The following is a 24,802-nucleotide window of genomic DNA, read 5'->3' on the forward strand; positions in this document are numbered from 1 at the left end:
GATAAAAGCAAAGAAGCTAAAACTACAAAAAAAATTCTTACCGATAGGGTTAAATTAAACATTACTAGTCTCGCTTCATTTTCAAAAAAAATAATATTACAAACCTTGAGGCGTGAGCGAATTATCAACAAGAACGTTTTTTCAAATGAAATTCTATCACCCACCAGAGTGCTATAAGCCAATTAAAATGTGTAAGCGTCAGGACTTCCCGTGATGCTTTTCGTGGTAAGACATTCGGAGTCGTTCATTCCATGTCGCCTCTCTTCCTTTCGTTGACGTTTGCAACTTGTGATTTATTCACACCAAGTTTTAGCTTGTGTTCGTTTTGCGTATCGTGTATGGCCTAAAATAAGAAAGAAAAGAGTCCGTGGTTGAAAACTGAGAAGAAAACTGGTCCTAAGAAAATGAAGAAGAAAGTTTCCGATGAAGGATGGGGAAAAACTCTTGCCGAAACCGCATAAGCGCGTAGCGCATAAGCCCAGGTACAAAAATCGATATATCGAGTTCTTTGAGGCCCTTTCCCTCCCCACATATTGCGCTCAACGCTGGCCTCCAGGTTGCGGGTGAAAGTATCTCCATCAAACCTGCAACGCAGAAAAACTCGGAAATTGAACTGCAAGCTTGCGACACATGGATAATGGTATATATAAATAGTCCTTCAAAGTACCCCAGTGACCGCATTTTGCCTGCAGCTTTTCTTTCGGATCGATGGGGCTCACCGTCGAGGCCACTGCAGTTTTCCTTTTCTTCGAAGAATTTTTTCTGCCCGGCATTTCGCAAGGAAATCCGAGAAATTCTGACTGGTAATAGAACTGCAGTCACGCACTCAACTATTTTTCGCGCGACACCAGTAAACTCAGGGGACTCAGCAGAGGGTCTCCTGTAATTGTATTGGCTTTCGACGTCGGCGGCATCCACAGTGTTGAAATATGGCGCAGCAAGGGCGTGAAGTGTTTGTAAGCCTTTAGAAGCGGAAAAAACCTACTTAGTTTTTATGCGAGTGTGCTCTCTTCAAAGTAATTTATACGGTACAAAGATTTGACGGATTGCCTTGAAATTTGGCCCGTCGATTTCCAAGACACCGAGCAAAACAACTGCGCGAGGGATTTCCATTTTGTAAAATTGATCTCCCGCAATGGCCTTCGTCGTAAAACATATCGGTGAGTTTTTGATCATCAAAATTGACAGTAAAATTGCGAGGCAACCAATAGGAATATCAAAAAAGCCTCTCACGATTTTGAAGATTAATGCCTTGTGATTAATATGATGCAGTAGTTTTGATTCTGCGGTCGAATTAAATACCCAATAAATTCGCTCAAAGAGACATCAGTCGCTTTGAACTTTTCGGACGCACTCTCCTTACGGCTAGAAAAAATCAAAGCGAAATAATTTTTACCGGATAGTACATTTCATTAGCTTTGTACTGATATATAGTTTATGGTTGTTGCATTTAAGACAGCGCGCAAATATATTTTTTCGTGAAGGACACCCGCGAAGGTATCCGGTAACCAATATGTCAGTTAAAACAGGGACGGCGGCCCCTGTTGTCAACTGGGGAGGGGAGGACCGGGAGGGACGACTTGAAAACGAGCGCCGGGGTCGCGAGTTTGTACGGGGGTCTGGAGCCATCCTCCTCCAGAAAATTGTGAAATCTAGAGGGTCGGAAATGATTTTTTTCAACATTCTCCATGAGATATTTTCTGCCGAAAAGTTTCCGACAGTTTTTGTCATGTTTGTATAAGGTTGTAGCTTTGTAAATTCTCGTCACAAAATAAAGCAAGTACGATTCAAACACTACTTTCATCTAGTGAATACTTTCATGTATTTTACGTCTTTTCTCAAATAACTTGTGAGCATGAATCGAATTAACGTTAACGGAAGTACAGTCGAACCTCCCTTTGCGACCACCTCTCATTAGCGACCACTTTTTTCCAAAATACCAAGCCTTTTCAAGTCAAATCACTATAGATGGAACCTCTCGTAGGCGACCACCTCTCGTAAGCGACCACTTTTAGAGATGATTGTTTAAAATTTTCAATTGTTTTTAACCTCCCGTGGGCGACTACTAGACACACAATCTGCTGTATCTCTCACGGGCGGCAATTGAAATATGTGTCGCCTTAATATATTGGCCACATCATTACAGCGGACGACGTAAAACTCACAGTCAGAGCTACTGGAAGTGTCTCCTGATATAGCTTAACATTGAAACAATTAATAAAATACACATGCACTATACTGTACACTGAAATAAACTTTACTCGGATTGAATCCCTTGTAGGAGAGTCCAGTGTGTTAAGCTGTCGTGCGGTGTGTAATGATTTAATCCTTAATGTCAGTGCACGTTTTGAGCTTAAACTAAACTGACACGCGTGGCCTCTGAGCCCGGGGGGGGGTACTCCCCTATATAAGGTATATAGGTATGTGCCGCCCCAAAGGGTATGGTTTTTGAGCCGTTTTGGTCTGAAAACGGGTATAGATTTTAACAATTACGGTCTGAAATCGGGTCGGGTTTTTTGGGGCCGGGAACATTTACGAAAGCTTACAAACATATTTTTCTTCTCAGTACGTAACTGGAACGACTAACTGATAGCGAGAAAAAGAAATAGATAAACTATGTCATTCCAGCTTACTTTTACTCTTTCCGTCAACACTGATGCATAATTATCAGGTCTGAAAACGGGTATGAATTTTAGAGGTCAGGTCTGAAAACGGGTGTGGAAAATGGCATGTTTAGGTCTGAAATAGGGTCGGGATTTGAAGACCCGGGCGGCACACCCCCACCAAGAATTCCGAGGAGTACCCCCCCCCCCCCCCCGGGCCTCTGAGAGAATAAAGTGCGTTCAACTGTCCTGCAGCAGTTTATTGTAAGCTCCAAAGTTATCGACGCACAAGTGCGGGATTGTTTTGCAACCTACAGGCCTGCTGGTGTTTTTAATGCTGGTAACCACGGACATCACAGGTTTTATAAAAGACGATGAGAAGTCCAAAGACTACTGCAAAGCTGACGCAACGTAATATATTTTAAAACAATATTTCGGCTGGCCAAACCAGCCTTCTTCAGGTTTAGATGTTACTAAATTATATGAATGAAATTACAATATTATATTATGGAGGATGTTGCAATACATGGGAGCGGCGGAAATGACGTTTACAAGGTGGTACCAAAGGATGAGGAAATAAGTAAAATAAAATAAAAAAATTACAATTCATCACGTCTATTCAAACCGTGGGGTTCCAAGGTCCCCGCTAAATCTATAAGAAAAGACTCTCTGGCTTTTCTGATTGAATAACTTCAAGTGGTATCAGTTGCATGTCAGTGTGGCAGTGGTTAGGTCGAGAAAGAAAATGTTCAGAAACAGTGGTTGGTTTGGATGTAATGTTAGTTTTGTCAACTGGGCGTCTATGTTCGTTGAATCTGTCTTTGAGACGTCGCTTAGTTTCACCTATGTATTGTAAATGGCAGCGGTTACATTGTACCATGTAGATTAAATTTTTGGTGTTACAGGTTATGTGTGAAGTGATGTTACGCGTTTCGCCTGTGGAAGAAAATGTGTAATGTTTAAGACCGTTAGTAATGTAAGGACAAGTGGCGCGATTTTGTCCACAGCGGAAAGATCCTGGTGGTGAATTAGTGCTGTTAGGAGCGGTGACAGTCGGTAGCTGTGCTTTAACTAAAATGTCGCGAAGGTTGGAAGTGCGTCTGTAAGCGACGATAGGTGGGTGTTTAAAAACTTCCCTGCAACGGTCGGAGGAAAGTAATATGTTAAAATGTTTGCGTAATATATTAGAGAGGTGAGGAAGTGCTGGGTTATATGTAACGACAAAAGGTATGCGGTTAATAGAGTCGTTACGGTTAGTTTGCAGAGCGTCAGTGCGAGAAATATTAGCAGCTCGTAGGAATTGTGAGTCAAGGAAGGTGTTATGATATCCTCGTGCGAGGAGATAAGCTTTTAATTCATTAATGCAGATTTGAAATGTAGCGTTAGTAGAACAGATACGGCGGATGCGAAGAGCTAAGCTAAATGGAATAGATGTTTTAGTATGTTGAGGATGGCATGATGAACTAAGAAGATGTTGGTGTTTATCTGTAGGTTTAGTGTATAGGTCAGTTTGTATAGTGCCGTCATGTAGAGATACCATTACGTCGAGAAAAGGAACGTTAGTTAATGAGTGACTGCTAGTGAACTTAATAGTGGGATGAATATTATTGAGGTAATCGATGAATATTTTAAGATGATCTAGACCTTCAGTCCAAATCATAAAAATATCATCAAGGAACCTCCACCAGGTATGGACATGGAAAGGAGCATTAGAGAGAGCGTTAATTTCGAAAATGCCGAGAAAAAGGTTAGCAAATGAAGGAGCCATCTTAGTACCCATGGCAGTACCATGGACCTGAAGATAGTGTTGCTGATTAAATGTGAAGTTATTCATGGTCAGTATTATGCGTAAAAGGTCACAAAGTGTCTCAGTAGGAATGTGTTTGTCCGTACGAGTTTCAAGGAAATGACGGCAAGCATCAATTCCTTCGTTGTGTGGAATGTTGGTGTACAATGATGAAACGTCGAGAGTGACAAGCATGGCGTTATTAGGTAGAGTCCCAAGGTTAGAGAGTTTGTTAAGGAAGTCAGTAGTGTCTTTAATGTGCGAATCCAAGGAAGAGACGAGAGGGTTAATGTGGTAGTCAACGAATTGTGAGATACGTTCAGTAGGGTGGCTGTTAGATGAAACTATGGGGCGTCCTGGGTTACCAGTTTTGTGAATTTTAGGTAAAATGTAAAAGCGTCCAGGTTTAACGTCAGTTTGTATAAGGTATTGTTTCGTCTTTTCGTCAATGTAGCCGTCTTTGAGCTTATATTTGAGCTTATGTCGGTTCCGTTCCCTGAAAAATGTAGACAGCGCCACCTGGAGTGATATGAGTCAAGTTTCTTTCACAAGAATTGTCTCATGCACTCTCTGTATAAAGTAATTTGTGAGATACAATCAATCATTATAGACCCTAAGACTTTTTACCTAGAATAATTTTGGACCAGTCTTAATATACTTGTAGCTAAGAAAAGTTATTGCTATGGGTTTCGATAAGCACTAGCAAAAGGGTTAGGTCTCCGCAATTACGATGTGTAAATTACCCGAAATTTAGACCACCTGCGGTCTGACCTATGGTAAGCGACCACATATCTTTATGGGTGGTCGCTTACGGGAGGTTGGACAGTAGTTTACTATTCAGTCAAAAATGTTACGAGATACGATCCCTTGCTTAAAAATGACTCTGGAATGACAACAATAACTGTCACTAAAAGTAACTAAATTTCATAACACCTATAAAATAGCGTTTTATAACATATTATTACAAGTTTTGATCCATATTTCAATATTATGAGTCGGTAGTTCATTGTCATTGGCACTCTTATGGCATCACTTATATCTCAACACAATAGTTAATGAAAATCCACCACCGTGAATTTCCCAAATTTTCTCTTTCTCATCCAATGATAATCACGCTTTCATAAGCGACGGCATGCCGCAGAATTCTTTAGTGCTGATTTATTTCCTCGTCAGCTGACTCGTGACTTTGGCTTCCCTTCAGAGCCGATCATGTCAGTGGAGGTGGTTCGGATTTCCCGATTTTATTCATATTCCGTATCAAAGTTTGCCAAGTGAGGAGTAGGGAATCATCGAGTTTGGATTCGAGTTGGACCTCGAGTTAGAGTTCGAGTTAGACTTCGAGTTGGACTTCATGAAAAATCGATAAGATCGATTTGACACACGAAATCAATTTATCGATTTTCACCGATTTCCGCCATCCGTAAAAATCGCTTACGCCTCTTTCTACCCTTCGGGCGACGATCGTTTTCTCACAGGGGACCACCGCCGCTTGTATTATTTCAACAGACGCGTAATAATAAGACGCTTCGTTCAATCAAGTTCTTAGTAGTATCAACAAACTCAATTTGACTGGCGAGCCGCTGAGCCGCTTGAATAAAACGTGTCAGTCTATTTGACTGGCGATGCGATGTGAGTAACTCGCAAGGGTCAAGTCTCGAACTGGTGGGAGCTATTGAAAGTGTATGGATGAGAAAACAAACCCGCGATTACTAGCCTAGCAGAAAATTCAAAATTATAAATGCACGGAAAAGACAACTAACCGCCAGGCGATATCTTTCGGGTAATTAAAAATCTGACCTACTGTAGTTTAATACACTGTAGTAAGCCACTCGACCGTCTAAGCATATAAAGCTACGGACAGATAAATCCAACGACAAAACGTTATTTGTTTATTCAGTATCTTCCAAAAGACTGTTTAGATCGATGATGAAACGAAGACAACACTTACATTGTATCGCCACACAAGAGAGAAAATCAATGGAACTAAAACTCACTGAAATCGCGCTCAATCCTTCCAAAAACCACATAAGAGAAAGGACAACAGACAAGGGAGTTCAGGTAGGGATATTTTTTATTGAAAATTCGTTGGTATTTTTAAATTGAACAGATCGAACCTGTTTTCTTTTGTTGTACACCATTTTCGTTTTCGTATAGACCATGCTTAGGTATCTACATTTTTCGACAAAAAAAGTCGTATACATGCCATTCTTCGTTTGGGGAAGACGGGGAGAGGGGGGGAGGTCCGATTTCATTCGAGAGCCCTTCCAGAGCGCGCTCTCGAAAATAATGAAGTATTATGCTTTTTGTATTTTTATATTAGTAAAAAATATAACGAAATATCTTGCTTTTTGTATTTTTATAGTAGTACAACTCTGATTCCAACTCGAAGTCTAACTCGAAGTCCAACTCGAACTCGAACTCGAATCCAAACTCGATGATTCGGGATTCCCCCCGTGATGACTTGTCACTGATACGTAACATTGTTCCATATGATAACTGAGACACGTTTATTACGACTTGATGACATAAAGCGGAAAGCATAGGTGACAAAACCTGGAGTGCAAACAGATAATCCAGATAAAGCTCTCACAAATCCTTAGAAAAGTTTTCTAAGGATTTATGAGAGAATTTATGAGAGATACCAGGAGGTACTTACCGTACGCGATATTTCCGTCCTCTCATGGGGAGTTGCTCAGACAACAACAGCACCCCAGGAATTCAAGAGCCTTGTTATCGATAACTCTTGTTTGAATGGTCCATCATACTTCAGGTCGAATTTCATCCGCAGACGAATAATAAACATCATTGCATTAAATTAAAGTGCACCTCAACAGCTTTCATTTAAAAAACGTCAAACACAGAATTAGTATACGTAGAAGAAACACTTTGCATCGCAAACCGTGCTAAACAGACACATACATCGTACACTTGAATCGCCACTAACGATTTCCCTATTAGGTCAAAAATTTTAACAACCTGAGATCATGAGACTAATAAATTGACGATATCACTGGAAAGCTGACTGCTTCAAATCTTTTATTCGAAAAACACTTAGGAATTTCATCCGAAGACTCAAACGTTATAACCACCTTGAACAGAATTTCGGACAGTATTACGGGAAAGTTCCTACTGATCAAGAGCAGTATCCTCACGGCCGTTACGCCGTGAAGTGGGAATAATATTTTCACATACCCCAGTGCGATTACTAAATAAAATAAAACTGTTGGCATGAAATGAGTGAGACAGTCAACTCTGTCTTTAAAATAGTGAAGCATTTAGGTAATTTTCGTCATGGCCAAATTTGTCTATAGAATTATACACGAGAAAGAAAAGGGCATTTTGCGAGTGGCACACAAGAAGACTTCAATGTGCGCAGTCGTAAAGTCTAGAAATAACTCCTCTTTTAGAATGCTGCCGCTAATCAATATTTTTCTATTTTTTCTCATTTTCAGCTTAATTGAGGAAGAGCATCTGAAATACAGCAGATCAAACTAATCGTTTACGTTTTGACCAGCGAGGTTGTTAAGGTGTAAGTAAACTATTAACTTTCCGACACTAAATCAATTTGGCACCTAATTTGTCAAACCACTTTCGACGGCTAATTTGGGGATAAACACGCCTGGTGTAAAAGAAGCTTCATAACATACACAAGAGTTACAAGCTAAATATCTGACACTGTTCTTAGCTCAACAAGCGCAAACAGTGAAGTGAGTGACACTGCACTTAGGTCAACAAGAGCAATAAACGAACCAGTCAAGTGAGTGAAGACAGAGATTACCGGAACACTACAATGAACAGCACTACCAACAGTATCAACAGTGGCGCTACAGAAACCTACTTCGTCTTTGGTCCGTCTTTTCAGTACCCAGTTGTAGTGTGTCACATATTAATTGTGGTCGTAGCAGTCGTTGGCAACCTCATGGTATGCTACGCAATAATCACCAACAAGAGCCTTCACCGCAATCCCACGAACATGTTTATTTTCTCGTTAGCCTTCTCCGACCTGCTCACAGTGTCTTTGGCAGTGCCTTTCGACATAGAGGCCATTATCCTCCAGGGCGCTTGGAGACACAGCGAAGCATTGTGCCAGGCTTGGATAACAATCTACCTCACCGCTGTACCCACTTCGATTTTGACCCTCCTGGCCGTCAGCGTAGATCGGTACAAGAGCCTCAGCGATCCCCTGAATCACAGATTCATGACTCGGAAAAGTGCGTTGATTATCAGCATCCTTATTTGGCTTTACAGCTTCCTGTTCGCCTTAATCCCCATCATGGGTTGGCGCTTGTATGACGAGTTCGTCTTTGATGGGGTGTGCTACTTTCCCTTCACTAAAGAATACATAACACTCAGTTCCGTACTGAACTTTATTCTCCCGCTCCTGATCACCTGTGGTATTTACATCAAGATATACCTCATTGCTCGCACTCACGAGGGTACCTTTGTCGGTGAAACCTCGCGTAAATTGCGCTCCAACGAAGAAAATAAAGTTTACACAAGAAACAAACAAGCGGCAAAGACAATCTCCATATTTGTGGCGGCATTCTTCTTTTGCTGGATCCCATTCTTCTCCATTAGCATCGCTTCCACTCTATGCGAGCCTTGCGTAAAGAAAATTCCACACGAAGCTAACGTGGTACTCCTGATGTTTGGTTACCTTAACTCGGCGCTCAATCCATTCCTTTTCGCCTTTCGTAACAGCAAGTTTCAAGCCACGTTCTCGGGTTTGTGGCGCCCATTCAAAGTCCGTTCCATTGCTAAACGTATCCGTAGGCGCTCTACGACTCTGCAAGACAGTGAAGTTCGTCTCCACTTGGCGAAAGGAAAACGAGGCAGCCTGTCAGGAAACACGGAGTCATCGTCGTTGTGAACAGCTTAAATGATTAAAAACTTTCCGTTGAGTAAAAAACCCACATGTATTCTGTAAAGCGAGAGGCAGTGGATCTTTTATCGCAGTTGTACCCAGACCTCTGACGCTTTAAAGAGACTAAACAGATAAAGAAATCACTTCTGACAAGAGCCCATGATCCAACATGAGGATCGCGCGTATGCTACAAACAGTACACTCTTTGTTATCACTTGTGCACCGTTCAGTGATCACGAATAGGCTCCGGTTATTTTTAAATTGCTGGGTTTTAATACTTTTTAATTTAGCTAGTTTAGCGATTTCTTTTATTTAACAAATTCGACCCTTAGTTAATTTAATAGGCTCTTTTACAGTTGTGCGCTCTGAGTGACCTGGTCTTGTATTGGAAGCGAGGCTGAGGGTGACCCTGTTTTGTACAGACCTCACTGCTTTTGATGTGTAAATGCAAACTAGTTAGCATAAGAACAGCATGACCTGAGCATGATCTACATATGAAAAGCAGTCAGGTTTGTATCAAAACAGGGTCACCCCCAGCCTCGCTTACAATCCAAGGCCAGGTCACTTAGTACAGAACTGTAAAATGGCCTATTGTGGATTTTAAACTTTTAACAATGGAAATCCATCATTAATCAAACGCCATAGAAAGAAGTGATTTTTTCACAGTTTATCAGAGGGATTCTCATTCAAGTGTCGAAGGTAATGGCGCCTTTGGTTAGGTTAAATTGGTTGGTAAAGTCTCGCGCCACCTTCTCAACTAATGAGTACCCGCAAAACAAAACCAATCGTGACTTGATCGCACGTGCTTTCCTGCGCTTGTTGCCGGCTACACTTGATTTGCTTCGAGTTATGATTGGTCTATTGCACTGTTTACGTCCGTTATGTCTGGTTAGATTAATAACTTTGAGTTCGGTTTTAAGACACCAAAATGAAAACCGCTCCAAGGTTAATCATTTCAGATTACGCTGTCTACAAATATTCTTCCAACATGTTTAGCATGGAAAGCAGAAATGGGATGAAGCTGTATATTATGCCAAGCTCAAATTTTTCAGCAGTTTCACAGAGGTTGATTTACATAGTTGCTCAGTCAAGCTTCGAACGCGTCGTTCGCTTTTTTCCCTAGATTTTTGTAAGAGTTGGAAAGACAATGAGATTAAGAGACTATTTCTCCTTGTATAGCCTTTATAACGGTACTTGTTTATAGGCATAGTCATACTGGAAAAAACATCCATGGCGTTAATATTCTCCAAACAAAACCACTACGTTTAACCATACCGTACACGCATTCAGGGTATGCTCAAAGGCTCGCCGTTCTAAATACAGGAGTGCCCGGATGCATAAATAACATCGCAGATTTGAGGTGTACCGAGGACGTGGCAGACACTAGCTGCTAAAGTAATTTCATGTTGTAGTTTCACACAGCGGTCAAAGGCACTATGTCAACTGGGGGACATGCGCAGTAGAGTCCGTTTGACACTTATTTGTTTGCAAAAGAGTTCAAACGTTTCGCAACAAACAACTCCAGTTAGTACTAAAGAACGTCTGTAAATAAAACATTCTGCCAACTTTCCGAAGATTAACGCAATAGGCCATTTTACAGTTGTGTGCTTAGTGACCTGGCGTTGGATTGGAAGCGAGGCTGGGGGTGACCTTGTTTTGATACAAACCTCACTGCTTTTCATATGTAGATCATGCGGCTGTTCTTATGCTAACTATTTTAAACCTTAAAACCTTAAAACCTTTGCTTTTACATATGAAAGGCAGTGAGGTCTGTATCAAAACAAGGTCACCTCCAGCCTCGCTTCCAATCCAGGGCCAGGTCACTAAACAAACAAATGTAAAATGGCCTATTGAAACAGCTGAAAACAGCTTCCTGAGCTCCCCGACGGTATTTGAAAAAGTTGGGTCAACTATTTCAAAGTCCTTCTCATCAACGCGCGCATGCGCCTGGGGGTAACATAGTCCCTTTAAACGAGCGTTGCATGAAGCAGTATGTTAACCAACATTGATGCTCACTGTGTACAGTTTAAAGCTGAATTACAATATTTAACTTGGAAAGACAATGATACGAAAATTAAAGGAAATGATGTGTAAAGGGTAATATGTTAATGTCTGTTAATGATATGTTAATGAAATGTGATGCAACCTAAAATTCAAAATATGTCAATGTCCTTTAAGTTTGCAGATCTCATCTGGCTTTAGAAAAGGAAATTATTCTGGCAAGCCTGGTTTTAGCAGACACTCCCTTAATAAGTTTGGTGCAAATTTACCTGACAGCTTGGTATGCCTGGTTTAGGCAGACAAATTGTATCCCGAAAAGGTGTGTTATCTTGGTCTATCTTGGTTTTCTCATGCTTAAAAGGGTGCGTCGGACTGAGGCCGGTTTCTCGAAAGTCACTACAAGGTCAACAGAGCCTAAGAAGGGATTCAATCTTTCAGTTTCTTTGGCACATTTATATCAAAACTTTGTACCAAAATTTCATTGGTGCCAATCGATATAAAATATGGATTTGACAAAAACGCCTACTGGGCCTGGTACCGGTTATGGGGGATTTGGAGGAACACCACCCCTGGTCACAGTGCGTTTCTCAAACACCCGAAAAAATTTCTGACCCATAAAACTATTTTACATGCACAAAATTTATTACCAAAAAATTAAGTTTTGATAATTTTGAAAGTTTTCCAAGAATGAAGAAACAGGTTGAGTTAGTTTGTACGAAAACAACCGGCAATCTGAGAATAATGTATATTAATTTATTCAGTAAGTGACTCAGGCATACTCGGAAAAAGAAAATCCGAGTCTAGTATTCCTATCAGACTAGTTCGGGTGCTCTACCACTGAGCTACAGGAGACTCATGGGAGCTAAGGCCATTAAACCAGGTTCATGGGACAAACATCCTGCATTCTGCATCCTGCATACTGTTACTGTTTGTCCCATGAACCTCGTTTAATGGCCTTAGCTCCCACGAGTCTCCTGTACGTCAGTGGTAGAGCATCCGAACTAGTAATCGGAAGGTCTTAGGTTCAACTCCTGATAGGAGCACTGTAATTTTTTTTCCGAGTATGCCTGTGTCATTTGCTGGTTAATATACATCATTCTCATTTATTCACCAGGCTTAAAATATTCCATCACATTTATTCCAACCGGCAATCTGTAGAAAAGGGGAAGAAAACTACATTTCGGGCCCAAAAGTTCCTCCGATCGAACAGCCTAGTTAGTCTGTTTTTTCCGGGTTTCAGATAAAAAAAAAACCCGCCCAGATTCATTGGAAAAACTACTATCGGCCCACCTTATGGTTGTCAGTCGTCGGTGATCTTACGAGCTCCTTACCATCAACTCGAAAAGATCGCCTAGCGTGGAACTCGGACTACTATACGAAAACTCACGCGGTGGTTCATGAGTGAAGTTTAAAATACTCAAGAATTGGAGGAAACTGGGATTTATATACGGAAAGAGTGGAAATCGAACACACAGGACAACAGAATTGACGGTGAGGTGATAGTTTTATTGAAGTGTCGATGAAATTCTGCTTTTTGGTAAAGACAACTCTGCACGAGCAGTCGACCTCCACGTTTCCCACTGCTCGGCATAGCATTATGACGGACCTAATATTGAAGTGCGCTTTGCAGGGGTGCCCCTGTGTGGAAAGAGCGGGAAAACGGGGGCGCAGGGCTTGATAGGAAGGAAGCAACAGTCCCACAAAACCATGCGCACCACGTTCGAAGAAGGAGACACGCCTGGGGAGGAGGTGGCAGTACGGCACTGTTATCATTTGAAATAATAATATGATAATAATATGTAACATATATATTTTATGCATATATAACAATAAAAATATAAAATACATGCGCGCAAGATTACATCAGTTGAAAATGTTAAAAATACGTAGTCAACTAATAAAAAAATTCAAGCTAATAATATAACAAAAATTCATACTCCTAAGTTATATCTAAACCCTAGTCTATTAAAAAAGCTATCTTTGAATCTCTCTGTGTTAACACTAGGCATGATACATGATCTGTGTCTCAGACGCGCTGATGATTCTTTATATTTAGACAAAAGGCTGTGTAAAGGATGGTTCCTATCTGACATTCTATAGAACAGACGAAGGGCGCATTTCCCTAAGAGATCTGAAACACTAAAAACGACGGAGGTATAGGGTCTCTTGAAACATCTTATCAAAAAATGTTGACGAACGTGTTTAAGCTCATTTGAAGGGGTGTAAGGAATAAGGCCCTAACTTCTATGTAAGGTCAAATTCTCCTTTTGTTGCACAAGCAAATACAAGGCAATTTGGAAAGAGAAGGCTTTTTTACAGGCACCCATTTATTTGATAACATCAACAGATGTTTTATACCCGGAATCGCGCTGAGTCCAGATATACCTAAATAGTGTAGATGTAGTGTGAACTAAAATTCCCAGGTATCGCCTCGAATCGACCCAAAAGACCACACAAGACACTAACAAAGAATTTTAGGCGAGAAACTTTTATTAAAAAATCGTTTGTATTTTACCCTCAAATAAGAAAGGTTTCTCTCCCATACAACTCCCTATAATTTTGTTATCACGGTGCATCAGTTATACGAGGTCAAAGTTCAAACTCTCTTGTTATCTGAATCTCATCCCCAATTTTTAGAAAGATGTTGTATTGCTCCACGGTGTGGTCCAACACGTCCGCTTCTGATATAAAGAAACTCCAGTTATTACGAACTCCAGAAAATACGACTACGTCCAACCTCGTCCCCAAGGGAAAAAGGCTTGGGAACGAGGTTGGACCACGTCACTCCGCTCCTGCGCCAGCTCAATCGGTTGCCTGTCAGTGAAACGGCTTTTTATTTATGGCTTAGAGACTCGGCTATGGCATGTAAGTGCGCGAATAATCTTGCTACTAGCTATCAATCGCGATAAACTTCGCAAACGATTCACTATCCATAGCCTGACACTTAACAAATACCACTGAAAAATCGACTGTCGCTAGTTTTTAGTTCACTAATGATGTACTTGATAGTTACTGAAATGCCCTTAGGAGAGTTACTTTTAAAGTAACGTTCTATCTACATGAATAAATCATGAGGAGCTAACAGCAATATTTGTTTGATGTTTTAACATTTAAGTTCGTTGAAACATGACCCCACAAGTGTTAGTTTAAGGTATCAGATGCCCTTTCAGACCGCCTCCAGAAAACCGTCAAATTTCGAGCGCAAAATTTTATTTTCTTGTGCCAAATGATTTGGTGTTCAGTTATGGCTCAATGCAGTTTTTGACAATTTTTTAAACAATTCCAGCCTTTGATAGCATTTTTCAACACGTTGTAAAACGACCCATTAGTGATACCGGGTCAGTCCAGCTCCTTGAAATTTTGTCGGATTTCGATAATTTATGGTGAGCCTTTTGTAAATTGCACAACTGCGATCTCCGATAATTTGAGGGGAATGAAGACAAAACAAAAAATCGCCGATACCGTATTTCAGATAACACGTTGTTTTCCGAACATGCAAAGTTTCTGGACCTCAGTAAGCCCCCGACTTCAAATTCAGGCTTCCTCGTAACCAAACCTACTTTGTATGTGTAGTATGTACCATTTAGTTATGTGTGACGCCATGATGATGACAAGAAAATTTTTCATGGTGCCATAGTGGTTCCAAAAGGGGATTATGGAGGTAAGTTCCCGCGCCCTAATACTCATTCTTAATCAAGTCTTTGGCCGTGTCAACCTTTTACCGATTGGGAACAACCTTATTGTCTCGTTTTCGGGAGATCGATGTCTTCCTATCTATACAGCACTTTGTTAACAGGGTAAGTGGTTCATTTTTAGCCGAAAACTTAAATTTGTAGGCTTTTCCTGTATTTTTTTCACAGGTTACAAATATGCCTTTAAAGAACCCTAAATGAATGTGGGGAGAACAGGATATATAATGCTATCATTTTTAGTATTTTGCAAAAATGTTCTCATTACGTACCCTGACTTATTCATGATTTACAAGGTGGTTGCTTTTCAACAGATCTTTTAGATAAGCCATATAAAATGACTTAAGCTATGAACCAAATTGTCTTCCAGAAGACAGCTATATTTTTTTAGGTTTTAATTATTGATAAAAGAAACTGTCTTTAATATCGAATGCGGCATTATAAACAGGTCCTTTCTTTTTTTCTTTTTTTTTTCCTTTTTTTTCTTTTTCTAAAAGGAAGACGGTTAAGTTTTAATATATGTTCATGTAACGTCGTAAGCCGTTTCTAAATTCGCTATGATGAATCAATCTATGAATGCGGCGTCCTGAAAGAAAATTATTGAAATTAAAATTGCAGGGTTAATATGACATGCCTGGGGCGCCTCCTGATAGCAAACCAGTCTGCTTTCAGGAACAGTTATTCAATTCAAAAGTTGACTTAAGTGCAAGTCTCCCAGACCACATGTGTTAGGCTAACTTAATGTAATTGAAGGTATCTGTTCAATAAACATTGCTGTTTTAGTCTTTGCCGTGAAAAGCGAAAGTCTTAAATTGTCTTTTTCCAGTGAATTTTGTTCTAGTAAACCCGTCGATGATTACCGAGAAATACATTTTAAGGAAGTAAACACTGTTCTATTCTTGGGGCTGAAATTGATACTCTCGATTCTCGATGTCTCTAGGAGTTTCAATGACTGAAGGTTTTTTAGAACACTCGAGTAAAAGTACGAAGTTTCGATGGGCCTAACATCACTATCAACTAAAGATTGACAGCAAGAGTGTGCGGCCATCTGCAGAGTTTAAATTGTTAATTTGGTATGACGAATAGAGCTATGAAATATTCTTCATGAAATGCATTAAAAGCTGCGGTTTTCATGAAAAAAAAAGTTGTAACTGAAAGTGTCGCATTTGCGGGCGACTAGGTTCATTCTCAAATGCACTTATCGGCAAAGGTAATGATAATCTCTACATTTTTAAAAAGTCTGTACAGTAGGTGGTATTTTAGTTTCCATCTTTTAAACAGTTTATACATGAGGTTATATGCTTGCTGCTTAGAGTTAACATTTTAACTTCCTCAATTATATAAAGGGGAATTTAAGTCTTCCAGTCACCGCGAATTCACTTACCTTTTATTTTTGTTGAATTGACACTAATGCCTTCTGTACCGTTTGTACTCTCGAAAAGTAATTTCGTGGCACGCTGCGAACGCATAATTGCGCGGGCGCTTACAGGTTTGTCAACCCATCTACCGCTAATGGAAAGAACTTCCGAGTCACAGCTGAAGTGTAATGATTCAATTTTTTCTTTATTTAGAACCGTCAAATAGATTCCCCCATTTCAATAACTGCCCTATTCCCTAAGTGCCTTTATTCTAATAATCTTCTCTGTCCTGATACATTAGCATATAATTCTAAATTGACTAAATTGACTGTCTTTACCAGAGATGTGTTCTCTTGTAAAGATTACTTTATTCTTAAGGGGTATGCGAGCATTTGCGAGCATGCAAGCAGTGTGTATATTTTTGCGAGCACGAGCAGTTGACAAATTTTTCATGCGAGCAGCGAGCACTTTAGAAAATACAGATGGCGAGCGTCTTTAGAAAAATACAGATGGCGAGCGTCTTTAGAAAAATACAGATGGCGAGCATCTTTAGAAAAATACAGACGGCGAGCAACGAACACTTCGAGTAAGTACTTCGTAAATTTTCCGCTAGCAGTAATCTCTCTTTTATTTAAAATAGGACTGACGTTGTTTTGCGCAAAGTAATAGCTAATAATCTGGCTGACACCTCCAAAACAGAACAACAGTTACACGCTGAACTCAGTTGAAGAAAGACTAAAGCTAGAGGTAAGGATGTTTCAACCTTTTTGTTTTGACCATATCATAACTGATGTGTCGTTTAGATATGTATAAAAAATAACTACAAAGGAGGATTAACGAAATTTCGAGCAATCGAGCACATGTTAACGAGCCCTTTACATAATCTGAATCTGTAAATAAATTGTTGTTGTTGTTGTTGCTGTAAATGTGAGCATGCGAACAGTTGCAAAAATTTTGCGAGCACGAGCAAGCGAGCACCCGTGTAATTTTTGCGAGCAATTCGAGCAGAGGCCAAATTTTGCGAACACTTTTAAATTGAATGAGACCATTCAATACCCCTTTCTTACATTTACAATCCCCGTTATTGCTCCGTTTTTTGTAAATTTCGTAACTTTATTTTCAGATGCTTGAGTCATAAAACGAGAAAGCGCCCTGTCTCTAATAAGCGTCTTCCTTTATTGACACAGTTGAAATATTGGCCCTAATAAATAAGTCCTTTGCGTGTCAGCCCTGCAATCAGTTTGGTTTATTTTCAAAATAAACTTAGCGCCAACTTAGACGGTTATAATAAATCAGAAATGTTTTGCCTGAGTCGCGTTCGATTTACCGTTTCGGAATAATAAAAATAAAAAGAACAGTTTCAAGTTTTATTGTTCTAGACTGGGAGGCGGCGTATCTGCAAACTATTGCTCACACGCGATTTTCAAGGACCCTTTTCATATTACGATATTATAACTTACTGTTGACTAGGGAAGTGGTCAAAACTACTACTGAGAATGACTCACTAAACCACAAAATAGATGGTTGTCTCTGCCTGCAAAATGAGTACCGTATTTATTCGATTAACCGCCCTGGGCGGTTATTTAATTTTGAACCCATGAGGGTGGGCGCTTATTCGAGGTGGGCGTTTATTCGAGGGTGAGCGCTTATTATTTTCGCAACATTTTCAGCAAGCGAGGACATTTTGAGAGAATAACAAAACAAGAGATAACAAGTTTATTTCGCTTCAACAAGACAAAACAAAGTGCAAAATCTAACATAAACATTATAAAAGTTCATGACTACCGTATCTAAAACCAATTTTAGAACCCAACTGGCGCTCCTCTTACTTCACGCTGGGCTGGTTGAAAAATGCTTTTTGTTGGAGGGGGATGGGGTGGGCGCTTTCAGGGTGGGCGCTTATTCAAAGGTGGGCGGTTAATCGAATAAATACGGTCTATTGCAGACTCATATCAATTCACAGAATGTTACTTCTTTACTGTATTGATCTCCATATTTTGCCTCGCTTGTCGTCGGTGAGCATCTTAATCATCTCTCTTGTGTGACTGTGTTATGACAGACTCAGGCAGTCTTTCGTGATAGAATGTGATATATTTTCGCGGTTCTTTGCTTGTATTGTCTCCCTCGGTTATTATAATATCTGTGTGGTGTTTTTTCGCAGCAACCATTTCCCTCTTTCACCTTGTACATTAATGCTACCTCTAATTCAAAAGAAGAAAATGATAACTAGAGGGAGACTTCCGCAGAAACAACCATTTTTTGAACTATATCAAACTGGATCCCCACGACTACCATAAGCCGAAAACAGTAAGCAAAAACAAACGCTGTTGGCCAAAACATTTTTAAACAGCTTTAAAGCTGTTTACAGGCAACATACCTTACCTGAAAAACAACAAGACGATGAAATTTATACGAGAGCACTTCGAATTCGTTTTGAATAGAGTACTTGGTGTAAACGTAGGTTTGATTAGTGAAAAGGTAAGTTTACAGATAGCTTTAAAAATTAAAAGAAACTAAAATCGGAGCGCGACATTTAAGTCACGTAACTATGTACATATTGATAACTACCGTGCAGGCCCCAGTTGTTCAAGGAGCAGATAATTTTATCCACTGGATAGGTTGCTATCCGACAGTTAAAATGTGTGCAGTATTTTCCTGATAATCCTAAAATTTGTGAATAGAGTAGAAGCATATGTCAAATTTAAGTATGGGATAATTGCGTGGAAAACTTGCCAGAAGCGTTGGTTCAGAGTACATTTGCTTCGCTAGATAGCGACTTATCCAGTGGATAACGTTATCTGCTCTTTGAACAACTGGGACCAGAAGAATAAGGCAAGTGCTCCAGGCAATTTTTTTTTTTTTTAGTTATAGCAAATGCAACACTGAGGGTTCGCTCTGACGAAGGGCTAACAGTCGAAGCGTCGGCACTCGAACCTCTTTACGGTGGCCAAATTACCTTATCAACTGATTACATAGATTGGAATCTGGAGCTCTGATCGTGCTTTAACAGAATATGAAACACAGAAAGGTGCGTTTCACTGTTTCGGGGTTGCGTTATAAATTCGGTGGGATATACCCGAGAAAGAAAACGATTTTCTGCGAGTGGCATAATTCTCGAACACAAGAAGACGACAATGTGCGCAGTCGTAAACGTCTAGAAATAACTCTTCTTTTAGAATCCCGACCCTAATCAATATTTTTCTATTTTTTCTCATTTTCAGCTTAATTGTGAAAGAGCATCTGAATTGCAGTGGATCAAGGTTGTTAAGGTTTAACACTAATCAATTTGCCTAATTTGTCAAACTCGCCTGGTGTAAAAGAAGCTTCACAACATACACGAGAGTTATATGCCAAACATCTGACACTGTTCTCAGCTCAACAAACGCACCGGCGAAGTGAGTGACACTGCTCTAAGGTAAACAAGCGCGATAAGCGATCCAGTGAAGTGAGTGAAGACAGAGATTACCGTAACATTTAAGTCTACAATGAACAACAGTACCAACAGTGGCGCAACAGGAACCTACTACGATTTTGGTCCGTCTTTTCAGTATCCAGTTGTAGTGTGTCACATATTAATTGTGGTCGTAGCAGTTGTTGGCAACCTCATGGTATGCTACGCGATAATCACCAACAAAAGCCTTCGCCGCAATCCCACAAACACGTTTATTTTCTCGTTAGCGTCCTCCGACCTGCTCACAGTGTCTTTGGCAGTGCCTTTCGACATAGAGGCCATTATCCTCCAGGGCGCTTGGAGACATAGCGAAGCATTGTGCGAGGCTTGCATAACAATCTACCTCATCGCTGTACCCACTTCGATTTTGACCCTCCTGGCCGTCAGCGTAGATCGGTACAAGAGCCTCAGCGATCCCCTGAATCGCTTTCGACGTCACAGATTCATGACTCGGAAAAGAGCGTTGATTATCAGCATCCTTATTTGGCTTTACAGCTTTCTCTTCGCTTTAATCCCCATCATGGGTTGGCGCTCGTATGACGAGTTCGTCTTTGATGGGGTGTGCTACTTTCCCTTCACTAAAGAATACATAACACTCAGTTCCGTACTGAACTTTATTCTCCCGCTCCTGATCACCTGTGGTATTTACATCAAGATATACCTCATTGCTCGCACTCACGAGGGTACCTTTGTCGGAGAAACCTCACGTAAATTGCGTTCCAACAAAGAAAAGAAAGTTTACAAAAGAAAAATACAAGCAGCAAAGAAAATCTCCATATTTGTGGCGGCATTTTTCTTTTGCTGGATTCCTCACTCCACCATTAGCATGGCTTCCACTCTATGCGAGCCTTGCTGGCAGAGAATTCCAAACGAAGCTGTGGTGTTATTCCTCATGTTTGGTTACCTTAACTCGGCGCTCAATCCATTCCTTTTCGCCTTTCGTAACAGCAGGTTTCAAGCCACGTTCTCGGGTTTGTTGCGCTTTTGTCATCAGTTAAGGAAGTTCCAGATCTGCAAGACAGCGAAGTTCGTCTCCACTTGGCGAAACAAAAAAGAGGCAGCCTGTCAGGAAACACGCCATCGTTGTAAACAGTTTGAATGATTTAAAACTTTCCGTTGAGTAAAATGCCCACATGTATTCTGTAATACGAGAAGCAGTGAATCTTTTATCTCAGTTGTGCTTTGAAGAGACTGAAAAGACCTGGCTGCGAGATTAATCACTTCCGAGCTGACCAATGACAGTGCGATGCTGTGAACCAATCAGGACTCACAGCTTAAAAGAATTCGACACCACGCATCGATAAACGTTTCCTAGCCAAATCGCTAAAGAGTTTTCCAAAGATCTTCACTCCAAGAGCTCCCCTGAAAATCTGTTACAGAGATTGTCAATCGTAAAACAAGGTAAATGTATTACATTGTTGTCTCAATATTAAACACCCGAATATTAGTCTGCATCTCTTTGTAACACACGCATAGTTGTCGCACTGGCCCATGAGAAGGACTTCAGCAGGACAACAGCAGCAATAAAAATAAACAAAAGCATCGCGCGTATGCTATAAATAGCACACACTTTGTTATCACTTGTGCGTCGTATCTGATCAGGAATATGCTTTGGTTATTTTTAAGTTGCTGGGTTATAATATTATTTTTTTAATTTAGCTAGTTTAGCGATTTCTTTGATTTAACAAATCCGACACTTAGTTAATTTAACTGTGGATTTTAAACTTTTAACTATAGGAAACCATCATTAATCGAACGCGATAGAAATAAGTAATTTCCACAGTTTATCAGAGGGATTTTCAATTGAGCGTCGAAGGTAATTGAGTCTTTGCTTAGGTTAAATTGGTTGGTAAAATCGCGCGCCACTTTTTCAACAAATGAGAACCCACAAAACAAAACCAATCGTGACTTGCTCGCAAGTGTTTTCCCGCGCTTGTTGCCGACTACACTTCATTTGCTTCGAGTTCTGATTGGTCCATTGCGCTGTTTACGTCTTTTTTGATTTGTTAGAGTAATAACTTTAAGTTCGGTTTTACGACACTCAAATGAAAATCGTTCTAATGTTAATTATTTCAAATTAACGCTGTCTACAAATATTCTTCCAACATGCATTCTTCTAGCATGGAAAACAGAAATGGGATGAAGCTGTATATTATGCCAAGCTCAAATTTTTCAGCAGTTTTAAAGAGGTTGATTTATTTAGTTGCTCAAGCTTCGAACGTGTCGTTCGCTCTTTTCCCTAAATTTTTGCAAGAGTTGAAAAGAGAATGAGATTAAGAGACTATATTCTCCTTGTATAATCTACGTAACGATACTTGTTTATAGACGTAGTCATACTGGAGAACACATCCATAGCGTTGATATTCTCCAAATAAAACCATTACATATAACCAAACGTACACGCATTTAGGGTATACTCGTTGTCAAAGGCTCGCAGGAGTGCCCGGATACATAAATAACATTGTAGATTTGAGGTGTACTGAGGACGTGGCAGGCACTAGCTTCTGAAGAAATTTCTTTTTGTAGTTTCACACAACGGCTAAATGAGCGTTGCATAAAGCAGTATTGATGCTCAATGTGTACAGTTTAAAGCTGAATCGCAATATTTAACTTGGAAAGACAATGATACGAAAATTAAAGGAAATGATTTGTAAAAGGTAATGATGTGTTAATAAAATGAACATGCAACCTAAAATTTAAAATCTTTTAAGTCAATGTTCTTTAAGTCTGGCGATCACACCTGGCTTTTGGAAAAGGAAATTATTCTGGCAGGCCTGATTTTAGCACACATCCCCTTAATAAGGTTGGTCCATATTTACCTGACAGTTTGGTATGCCTGTTTTAGGCAGACAATTTTTAGCCCGAAAAGCCGTGTTATCTTGGTCTGCTGATCTTGGTTTCCTCATGCTTGAAAGGGTGCGTCGGACTCAGGCCGGATTCTCGAAAGTCACGACAAGGTTAACCAAGCCTAAGAAGGGATACAATCTTTCAATTTTTTTTTGGCACATTTATATCAAAACCTTGTACCAAAATTTCATTGGTGCCAATTGATAAAAATATGGATTTCACAAAAACCAAGATCCTCTCTTGACAAAAACGCCTACTGGGCCTGGTACCGGTTATGGGGGATTTGGAGGAACACCATCCCTGGCCACAGTGCGTTTCTCAAACACCCGAAAAAATTTCTGACCCATAAAACTATTTTACATGCATAAAGTTTATTACCAAAAAATTAAGTTTTGATAATTTTGAAAGTTTTCCAAGATTGAAGAAACAAGTTGAGTTAGTTTGTACGAAAACAACCGGCAATCTGAGAATAATTACCAATTATTCCATGAGCGCGCGTTGGATATGAAATGGTAAATAGCCAACGAGGCGCGAGGCGCCGACTTGGCTATAACTAATCTCATATCCAACAAGCGCGAATGGAATAATTGTTTTATTAAATTCTCCGCGTTTGGACTTTGCTGTTGAAGTTTACTGAATATTTATATTTTACAAATTTAAACGACCGGATGTTGAGGTAACCTCCGACCAAAGCGCGCGAAACCTAATGATCACTAAACACGCGCAGCGCTTTGCAAACGGAGTTGAATGAAAAATCGAAAGCGAAGAAAATCGGACACAGTCGGACATTTAAAATTCAAGAAACGTTTAAATGTACGAATTATAACCTTTCTGAGACTAGCATTCAAGTGCTTTTGAAGTTCCAGCTCATCGAGAAGCGTAATAGTTGTGCACATTTGAGCAAATGTTCTGCTGTGTGGTGCCGAGCGAAGGAAGAGATCAGGGCAAGGACAGCTTTTTTCATGCTGAACTGAATTCCTTGCGGACGATTTAAAACACTTCAGGCAAGTCCAAGTGTACGAGGTACAACCTCACTGACACAAGCATTCAATGCAAGTTTTTAAACTTCAAGCTTATTTGAGAAGCGTAAGAACTGTGCACATTAGTGCAAATGTTTTGCTGAGTGGTGACAAGCGACGTAAACCTGACGAACATTATGGCCGCCGCTCGTACGGATTTCATAGGTGAACCATCTGAAGTCCTCGTAAATTCGTAAAAACATAAAGGCAGGCATGAAGCTCTTCCTGAAAAATTTCTTCGATTGGCTTTAACCTCTTACCGCCAGGATTTGCAAGCCATCCTGAAATTTTTGAAGGTAACCAGTTGTTATTGTTGTTGTTATGTGATCTAAAATATCGTAAAATCTTGCAATTTTTGAAGATTTTAAAGGAAACTTCAGAGATACGTACCATTAAATAGTGTCATACCGAACTTTGTGGCCTTTATTGTTGTTATATTGAGATGGCATTGTTTGGTATTTCTTTCCTTTCCTTTTTTTTTTCCTACATTTTTCCGAAGAAACTTTTGCTTCCCGCCGAAATTTAGCTTAGCGACACCTGGGGCTTTCGTTTTCCATATAAGGTCAAACTACGGTATATGAGCTGATAACCGAGATTTAGTGAACCAATCAGAACGCTAGAAATGGAATATCCGAGGCTGAGAATTTAATAATGTATATTATTCAGTAAGTGACTCAGGCATACTCGGAAAAAAACCCGAGTCTAGTATTCCTATCAGACTTAGTCTAGTTCGGATGCTCTACCACTGAGCTACAGGAGACTCATGGGAGCTAAGGCCATTAAACTAGGTTCATGGGACAAACATCCTGCATACTGCTACTGTTTGTCCCACGAACCTAGTTTAATAGCCTTAGCTCCCACGAGTCTCCTGTGGCTCAGTGGTAGAGCAACCGAACTAGTAATCGGAAAGTCTTAGGCCGGACTCCTGATAGGAGCACTCGAATTTTTTTCCGAGTATGCCTGTGTCATTTGCTGAATAATATACATCATTCTCATTTATTCACCAGGCTTAAAATATTCCATCACATTTATTCCAACCGGCAATCTATAGAAAAGGGGAAGAAAACTACATTTCGGGCCCACTGAAAACTGAGTTCTTCCGATCGAACAGTCTAGTTAGTCTGTTTTTTCCGGGTTTCAGGTAAAAAAAATGCCAAATATCAATGTTATCAAACCCGCCCAGA

General features: G+C 40.1%; 2 protein-coding genes and 1 pseudogene across 3 annotated transcripts in view; all 3 read left to right on the forward strand.

The window, feature by feature from the left end:
* The window catches only part of LOC146486980 (adenosine receptor A2b-like), a 74,125-nt gene extending 51,620 nt beyond the window's left edge, over positions 1–22,505 (forward strand). The window contains exon 3 of the mRNA XM_085091288.1: positions 21,154–22,505. The gene's annotated coding sequence lies outside the window, so the exon portion shown is untranslated. The remainder of the gene's footprint in view (positions 1–21,153) is intronic.
* LOC146486982 (octopamine receptor beta-2R-like) lies at positions 7,700–11,354 on the forward strand. Its single transcript, XM_085091299.1, has 2 exons — positions 7,700–8,100; positions 8,143–11,354. Exon 2 carries the CDS (start codon positions 8,180–8,182, stop codon positions 9,257–9,259), a length of 1,080 nt encoding a protein of 359 aa, XP_084947425.1. The 5' UTR covers positions 7,700–8,100; positions 8,143–8,179; the 3' UTR covers positions 9,260–11,354.
* On the forward strand, positions 18,700–21,156 carry LOC146486983 (adenosine receptor A2b-like; annotated as a pseudogene). The gene is made up of 2 exons (XR_014858336.1): positions 18,700–18,779; positions 19,523–21,156. The product of XR_014858336.1 is annotated as an adenosine receptor A2b-like (transcript).
* Positions 22,506–24,802: the final 2,297 nt, after the last annotated feature.

Source organism: Pavona decussata, unplaced genomic scaffold (assembly GCF_977016875.1).
Source record: "Pavona decussata unplaced genomic scaffold, jaPavDecu1.1 SCAFFOLD_19, whole genome shotgun sequence".
NCBI classification, from domain to species: domain Eukaryota; kingdom Metazoa; phylum Cnidaria; class Anthozoa; order Scleractinia; family Agariciidae; genus Pavona; species Pavona decussata.